The following is an 8,885-nucleotide window of genomic DNA, read 5'->3' as shown; positions in this document are numbered from 1 at the left end:
TTTTCCCTCAAAATGGCCATAGAATCGCGAGCTGTGTGGCATGTAGCGCCATCTTGTTGAAACCACATGTCAACCAAGTTCAGTTCTTCCATTTTTGGCAACAAAAAGTTTGTTAGCATCGAACGATAGCGATCGCCATTCACCGTAACGTTGCGTCCAACAGCATCTTTGAAAAAATACGGTCCAATGATTCCACCAGCGTACAAACCACACCAAACAGTGCATTTTTCGGGATGCATGGGCAGTTCTTGAACGGCTTCTGGTTGCTCTTCACCCCAAATGCGGCAATTTTGCTTATTTACGTAGCCATTCAACCAGAAATGAGCCTCATCGCTGAACAAAACACGCGCGCGAAACACATTTCGAACCGAACACTGATTTTGGTAATAAAATTCAATGATTTGCAAGCGTTGCTCGTTAGTAAGTCTATTCATGATGAAATGTCAAAGCATACTGAGCATCTTTCTCTTTGACACCATGTCTGAAATCCCACGTGATCTGTCAAATACTAATGCATGAAAATCCTAACCTCAAAAAAATCACCCGTTACATACATAAGTGTCCGCTGAGTATCGGCAGAAAAACAATATTGTCGCAATATTGCTGCAGTTATTTGCTTGCTCGAACATCCCCATTGTGGCATACCTATAGTGTTGGAGGATGAGATTTTAGACTTCATTTAATTAAAAAAAAAATGGTGTGTGTGCGATTCACACACGATAGAAGTGAAACTTCAGTAAATCGACAAAAAACAGAGATGAATATATATAACAAGGGTAGGATAATTACAAAGTTTAATTGTTATTTCAATTTCCACAAATGATACAAGAGGCTTGTGATAACTAAAATACGATACAAATATTTTAGTTTCAATTTGGTTGATATACCTTTGGAATACTGCATCTATTACCGTTTTTGATCTCGTAGTTGATTGAGTGCGACTGTTACACATTTTTAAATTAAATGTTGTATCGAGAAACTCAATCAAAGGAGGCGCTGTGTCTGATGCAAAATTTGTGTTAAAATCCCCACTTAAAATCATCGGAACTTTATCATAATTTTTTTTGAGAACTCGCGATACCTCTGGGGTATATTTGATCAAATTTTCATGCATAAATTCAATAACTGATTTTATTGATTGGTTGGGAGAGATGTAAATTGCTACAATCAGAACTAAATCTCCCTGGTCATTTTCACAGGCACATATTTCTCCAACTTTCGAAAGCTGAACAGACAATGATTCCAGCTGTTGTGCATTGAGATCCATTTGTGGCGTAACAACACGGGCTCTATCATTTACGTTGTTATAAATTGCTACTCCGCCTGCCCCCGTACGTGGTCTTTTCTAATTAACAACAATGTTAACATTTTTAACAGTTCTCCACACACTCAACAGAGAAACTGAAGAGAAATAAATATATGTATGCATTTTCGGCGTATGATGACGTGGCATGTATGCCCAAGCAGAGAATATGAAGAGACATATGTATATATACATACATACCAGAGACCTGCACGATTAAGGTAGGCATCGTACGATTAGCGGCCTTTACACGATCAGATATGCGTGACAACATGTGTGACATCACACCAAGTTTGACCGTGTAAAGGGGAAAAAAACATGCTTGTCACGCATGTTCAAAGTTTTTAAACTTGTTTAATATTTCTGCTGGTGTGTCACAAAAGTGTGATCGTGTGAAGGGCTGCATGATGCACGCAGTGCATTTTTTCAGTCGAAAAAAGACAGTGAAGAGTAATGGTGTCGCGCATGAACGCATGGTAATGCTAGCTTGGACAATTTAAAATGTAAAATTAATTCATTTCATTTCATTCATTTGTAATGATTTGGGCAAGATATTTCCAGTTCTTTTAACAAATTTGTATGCGAGCGTATTGGTCTTTTCTTACGCCAATCTTGCACCAAAATTCGTTTTTTCTTGCCACTTTTTGCAATTTCTTCCTCTTCCTCCATTCCTAAAATTTCTTCAATCAGAAGAGATGCCACTAATGCGCGTGCCATGTTTACTCGTTAACAGCTGAACGAAAATGAAGTTACCACATGCATGACCGTGTAAACGAAAACGTCAAACTTGTACATCAAGCCATGTTGTCACACATATCTGACCGTGTAAAGGCCGCTATTACGTTACTAAGTAACACTTCTGACGATTACCACGATGCGAAGGTAACATTGCGCATCGGCATCGCGGCATCGTACGATTACTATCTGGTATCGTCAATGGCAAATGAAACGAAGTTCTTTTCTTCGCGCACAATACTTATTGAGTAACATGCAGTGGTCGGCATGAGAGGATCTGTCACTGTGTTGGTGAGCACGAAAAAAAAATTAGCAAAAAGAGTAGCCCAGTGAGAAATTGGAATTAAAATTAAGCAAATTTTATAAGCAAAATTATAAAATAATGAAAATTAACAAAATGTATTTTAAAGATATATTCCCTATTATCTTTAAAAGATTTGGAACATAAAAGGCATTGCATGGCACCAAAGGCATTTAGAAACATAAAATATTTCTCGCAGGGCATATTTGGTTTTGCGCTATAGTCTTACATGATGTTAATTCGTTGCTGGCTCGACAACGACTGAACGATAGAGCGTAAGCGTACGTGTGAAGTTAGTTTGCACCAGGAATAAAAGGCTGGTTAGTGAACAACGCAGAAACGTGGGTCGTGTCAGCTGGGACGACCTATCTTATGGGCGCGCAATGTAACTGAACAGTGAAAAACGCTACTCTGACGTGACGTTGACGTGAGAATCTGCGAGATTTGGATTTTTGCCGTCGCAAACGTCTCAGCTGATTGCTCTCTCACAACGCAGGGTTGCCAATATCAATATACTGGAGTAATTATCAACTTTTATAATTCAATCTGTTCAATGTGTTTCAATATGTTTGAAATTTTCTTAAAATAACTCAAAATCAGAGTCGAGTGCTATTATTTATAAATATATAAACTATTTTTAATAGTTTGTTTTCAGTTTATATATTTTATATTGTAAAAATTGTAATTGAAAACATAAATGTGCTCAAAACTATATATGCGTATTGGGCAATGGCAACATTGTTCAAATGTAAACAAGCGTCATTAAAACAAACGTCAAATCAAAGAGTTTGTTGGATTTTTAATTTGTGCGTATAAATAAAAAAATGGATGACGAAAAACTTATTAGTTTAGTGGAAAGTAGAAGTGAGTTGTACGATAAGAGCAATAAATTTTACAAGCTGCAATCCAGAAAGGATGGCGTGTGGAACGAAATTGGGAGGGAATTGAACGCAAGTGGTAAGTTGCTTTGTTATGTTATTGTTTATGTTGTTAATAATAAATAATTATATTTTTATAGGAGAAATGTGTCGCCGTAGATGGCTGACACTTAGGGACCGGTACGGGAGGGAAGCGCGGAAGGCTAACGCCCCCTCAGGCAGCGGGACTGAATTTCAAAGACAGTGGCATCTATTAGACTCAATGAAATTCCTCAAACCACATATTTTGCCGAGACCGTAAGTTTTAGTTTATTAAATGAATATACATACTTGTATTTGAAACAAAATCTTAAATTTACAGGATTAGATTTTCACACAATATTTGTGTAAACAATATTGCTACTGCTACGGGTCAATCAACAGACGAAACAGTGGTACAAGGAGATGCGCAGGAGGAATCACCACCATTATGGCCCTTGTCGCCAATAGGAATATCGCCGCCGTCGCCATCGCCTCCTTTCCCCGTGGCGCAAAGTATACCATCCCCGAGTCCTTAGGCATCAACCTCGGTTCCCTCACCATCCTGCTATACGCAAGTTGCAAACAACAGGGGTAGAAAGCGAGGGTCATCTGGGCCAACTTCTAGCGAGATTGACCAGAAGATGATTGAAGCCATCGAGGTTTTCAAACATAAAATAGAATCTATTCAACCTACCCAGCAGACTCAACAACAACAGAGTACAAATCCAGCAGTAAAATCATTCACCTCATTAATGGCTTCTATTTTAAACAAAATGGACGAGGCAAAGCAAACGAGAGCTATGGAAAAGGCATTACAGGCTGTGTTTGATGTGCAGAATGAGTAAACATGAGAAAGAAAGATATATTTATTTTTAAATTATAATTTTATATTTATTTATGTGTTTATTTTCGTTATCCATTAGTCCATTAGTAAATAAGTTTAAACATTGTTATTAATGAAAAAATGAAAAAAATGAAATGAATTGTTATTAATTAAAAAAATTAATGAAATGAAATAAATAATCTCATAAATTTAAAAAAAGGTGATTATTTTTAATAAGGTTCTCCAGGAGCATATGGTCCTCCTGTGATAGAGTCTATATTGTTCTGGAATGGTACAGATCCTTCATTTATAAAATAGTTAGCAAGTCTTTCGCGTAAATTAAACGCACTTGAAGGACCTCTACGCACTGAAGTTCGCATTGGTCGTAAAGAATTGTTTTCATTTTCGCGGCGCCACTCACCGGCATGAACAACGTTATGTCCTTCAACTCGATCTACATAGTTCTCCAGACAATACCAGCGATTGTGATCATTCAACATTATGAAATTGTGTAAGGCTATGCAAGCCAACACAATTTTTTCACAATTTTCTGGATTACATTCAATCGTTGTTCTCAAAATTCTCCACCGAGCAGTCAATATACCAAAGGAATTTTCTATGACTCTACGAGCGCGTGACAATCGATAATTGAAAATACGTTTCGTGTGTGTTAGATTAGCTCCAGGAAATGGGCGCATTAAATTATTTCGTAATGGGAATGCGGCATCTCCAACAAAAAAGTAAGGAAAAGGTTCCGGTGACACGTCAGACAGTGGCACAGGTGGTGGCAAAGGCAGAGTGTTTTGTATTAATGCATGGCCAAATGGAGTAAGTCGAAAGATTCCTGCATAAATAATAACAGAAATGCATTATATTATAATGTTAATCAATTTAATATACGGTACCTCCGTCACTTTGACTTCCATAGCTGCCAATACTAACTGCTGTGAACGTATATTTCGCATCACATACAGCCATCAAAACGATGCTAAAGAATTTTTTATAATTGTAAAACATCGAATTGGAATTGGTCGGGCACTTAATTGCAACGTGCTTACCATCAATTGCACCGACACAATTCGGAATGTTCCACATATTATAAAAATCTTTTGCAATGTCCTTGTATTGAGACTCTGTTGGCTTGCTTACATAAATTGGGGAAAGTAGCTGCCAGATTACTTCACACGTCTCTAATATGATTTCGCGTACTGTTGACTTTCCCAACTTATAGCTCCATGCAATGCTCTGCACCGACACGCCTTGTGACAAATAGCTAACAATTGTAAGAGAAGTACATATGTATATACATGCATACGCATATTAATTCGCAAAACACAACAAATCAACTTACAGTAATACCAACGAGAGCCTTTCTTCGGGTCCAATCCGCTGCCTTGGCTTCTTCAAGGATTTCGATATCAAATTCAGAAGCAAATTATAAACGTCCGGCGGCATCCTTGTATGCAAAAAAAGTTGTTCTGGTTCCCTGTTTTTCATTACCAGAAAAGTTTTTATCTGGTAACCGCTAACGCCCCAGTTTTGATTGATTGGGCGAATTTTGTACCTTCTCGTTCGTTTTTTGTTTTTATACTGTTTATATAAATTATATAAAGAGTACAATTCGTACTATTCTAAAAGCATTTGATCAATATTCTCCACTTCCATGTTGCTGCTTACACAATTTTTGTTGAATTGTATGAAATGTCAAACAAATGAAATGTAAACAAAAGAGAACAGCTGATTTCTACGTTCTTGACACGTTCTCCACTGTGCACTCATTTTGCCGATAAGGAAGGAAAAGGAAGGAAGGAAGGAAGCGTTTTTGAGTGTTTCTACTATAAAGGGATGTCCAACTTATTCCAGTGTGAGAGCGCTTCAAAATAAGCGTTTTTTTACAACATTTTCCATTATGGCCAGATTAGACAAAATACTAATTTTTGGACATTTAAATTAAAACACCCAACATTTAGTAAGAATAAAAATTACTATTTAGTGGTTATTTAATACATAGAGAATCTATTTAAATCTTTGTATGGCATGTTAAAACAACTGACTTTTGACTTTTCAATACCCAATAAAAGGTTTTAAACTTTTTAGCTCTTAATCAAGAAATGTTTTAATAATTTCCCATTGAAAATAATACTATGATGCTTGACATTACAAAATGTTTCATCAAATACATTTAGATTTCATAAATTTATTTAATTTTTATTGTTTTACATTTTTTGTAAGTGCAACAAATCTCTCCGTTTACATATTTTTTTGGTAAGATTTCAATCTCGCCATCGCTCGTTTCCAATTGCTAAACGTCAAAACCTACTGAACTCGATTAGCTGTCAAAGTTCAGTAGGTTTTGACGTTTAGCAATTGCTCACTCACTTCCAGTGAGAGAGGAGTTGGACATCTCTTTATCTCTGGTTTGCACAATTGTGCTAAGAAATGCCGACCACTGGTAACATGTTAGTAATCGGCGATGCCGCGATGCCGATACCCACGATGCCGATGCCCACGATGCCAAAGTACCGTTACGTAGCGTGTATTTGCCGCATCGGCATCGCCGCTTGCTAACATGTAACTTTTTTAATTATTCGTGCAGGTCTCTGATACATACATATGTATGCATGCTCCTTATGATACTCCCAACAACAGCATTGTGATATTTTCAAGCTTCAATTTTTGCTTTCAACCAGGAAATCGCTTGCATGTGCAATTCCATATTTACATGTAAAAATAATTATGATATGAGTATATTTTTGTATGACTGCATACATAAATTTATAGTCAATTTGGACTTGCATATTTAATAATTTTATTTGATTTTTACATAATGGAGTGTACTATAAATATTTTTGTATTATATTTCTTACTAATAGAAATTAAATTTATTACAACAATATATGTATATGTATGTATGTACATATTTTATCATATTAATCTTATGTCTCTGCACAAGCTCATATCATAATCTTATTATATCAAATCCCAAAAAATAAGGTGACATTTGAATTTAAACTGCGCGCGTCGTAAGATTTGGAGAATTATTTTTTTTAGGTTGGTAGTACTGTCAGTCACATTTATGTCAAATTTCATGTCAAAATATTCATTAGTGTTTGAGATACGTGTCGTTTTGTGAGCTGCTAAAAGTGAGTTTTTCGTTTTTTGCGATGTCGAAATTTGTTGAGCAAAGAATTTGCATTAAATTTTCTTTACGGAATCAAATTTTCTGCTGCGGATACGTTGAGGATGGTGCAGAAAGCCTATGGTGATGAGACTATGTCTAAAAAAAATGTTCACAAGTGGTATAGTGAGTTCCAAGCCGGCCGTGAACGTGTCGAAGACGAAGAGCGTCCAGGGCGACCATCAACCTCAACCGACGAAGCTCACGTTCAACAAATCAAAGACTTGGTGTTGAAAAACCGTCGATTAATAATCAGAGACCTTGCTGATGAAGTTGGCATATCGAAAGGCTCAGCCAATACCATTTTGAAGGATGTTTTGAGCCTCAAGCGCATCAAATCTCGACTGTTACCGACAACGTTGAATTTTTTAGAAAAAAGGCGTCGCGTTTAAGTGTGTGAAACGATGCTTTCCGACTACCAGGGTATCATGAAATGCATTATAACTGGCGATGAGACTTGGATCTATGCTTACGACCCTGAAACAACCGATCAATTGAGCGAATATCGTGCTAAAGGAGAGCCGAGACCAAAAAATTCGCGCCAAAGTCGGTCAAAAATCAAGGTCATGTTGACTGTTTTCTTCGATTATCGTGGTGTTGTGCATTATGAATTCCTTCCAACCGGCCAAACAGTCAACAAGGAATATTATTTGAACGTCATGCGTCGTTTGCGTAACGCTATCCGCCTAAAAAGGCCGGAATTACGGAATGACAATTCTTGATTTTTAAACCACGATAATGCACTATCCCATACTGCCCTCGTAATTCGTGATCATTTCGCCAAAAACTCAACCCATATCGTTCCGCAACCACCGTATTCACCTGATCTGGCGCCGTGCCACTTCTGGCTGATCACCAAGCTCAAAAGACCGCTCCGGGGACACCGTTTTTATACGATATAGGAGATTCAAGCCGCAGCGAAGACGGTACTGAAGGCAATCCCGGAAAGTGACTACAACCAGTGTTTCGAAGATTGGAAAATCCGTTAGCACAAGTGCATTGCTTCGGAAGGGGATTACTTTGAGGAGGATGAAATTTATTTGGAAGAATAAATAAAGAATTTTCAAAATAAATACAATGTCAACTTATTTTTTGGGCACAAACCTAAACAAATAATATAATCTGTATCCTAACAAACTATCAACTAGTAACAAGTAAACATACTAGTTAGTATAAATAGAAGTAAGAACCATGTAATAAGTTAGTCTTAAGAGTATAAATAAAGAGTACACATTTCGATGTAGCTTAAATTATAATATATTCTTTTGACTCAATATAAAAATTCATTCATCTATGTGGGATTGCAACCGTGAACTGCGCACGCATGCAACTCTAAACGTACACCCTGACTGAACGAACTCAACGAATAATGACCTGACCTGCGCACGCATGCAACCCTAAACATACACCCTGAATGAACGGACTGGAAAAAGCAATGAACTCCGACAGCGACTGTTAAAAAAAGCGACACACGATTCATAGACTTCAACCGCAACGGACGCGTAAGAAAGACGATCAAGTCACCTTTGGCATTAACCAAAGTATTCAATTACAATTAAAATCTACGTCAGTTATCTCTATTTTCACAATCATTAACTAAAGTATTGAATTATTAAAATATACGTCAGTTGTTAAAGAAAGTGTTA

The 8,885-nt window shown here is 36.9% G+C and overlaps 2 protein-coding genes across 2 annotated transcripts; one reads left to right on the top strand and one right to left on the bottom strand.

Moving 5' to 3' along the window:
- The first annotated feature begins 2,333 nt into the window (after nt 1–2,333).
- On the top strand, nt 2,334–4,110 carry LOC105233637 (transcription factor Adf-1). The gene is made up of 3 exons (XM_011215767.3): nt 2,334–3,296; nt 3,358–3,514; nt 3,579–4,110. The coding sequence occupies exons 1-3, from the start codon at nt 3,164–3,166 to the stop codon at nt 3,772–3,774; spliced, it is 486 nt and encodes a 161-aa protein (XP_011214069.3). The 5' UTR covers nt 2,334–3,163; the 3' UTR covers nt 3,775–4,110.
- LOC125779352 (putative nuclease HARBI1) lies at nt 4,104–5,712 on the bottom strand. Its single transcript, XM_049460666.1, has 3 exons — nt 5,413–5,712; nt 4,967–5,334; nt 4,104–4,905 (listed from the first exon to the last, which is right to left on the bottom strand). Exons 1-3 carry the CDS (start codon nt 5,556–5,558, stop codon nt 4,292–4,294), a joined length of 1,128 nt encoding a protein of 375 aa, XP_049316623.1. The 5' UTR covers nt 5,559–5,712; the 3' UTR covers nt 4,104–4,291.
- Between the last annotated feature and the right edge of the window lie 3,173 nt (nt 5,713–8,885).

Source organism: Bactrocera dorsalis, chromosome 6, assembly GCF_023373825.1.
Source record: "Bactrocera dorsalis isolate Fly_Bdor chromosome 6, ASM2337382v1, whole genome shotgun sequence".
NCBI lineage: Eukaryota > Metazoa > Arthropoda > Insecta > Diptera > Tephritidae > Bactrocera > Bactrocera dorsalis.
The sequence above is the reverse complement of the archived record's forward strand: the minus strand, read 5'-3'. Positions and strand labels throughout refer to the sequence as shown.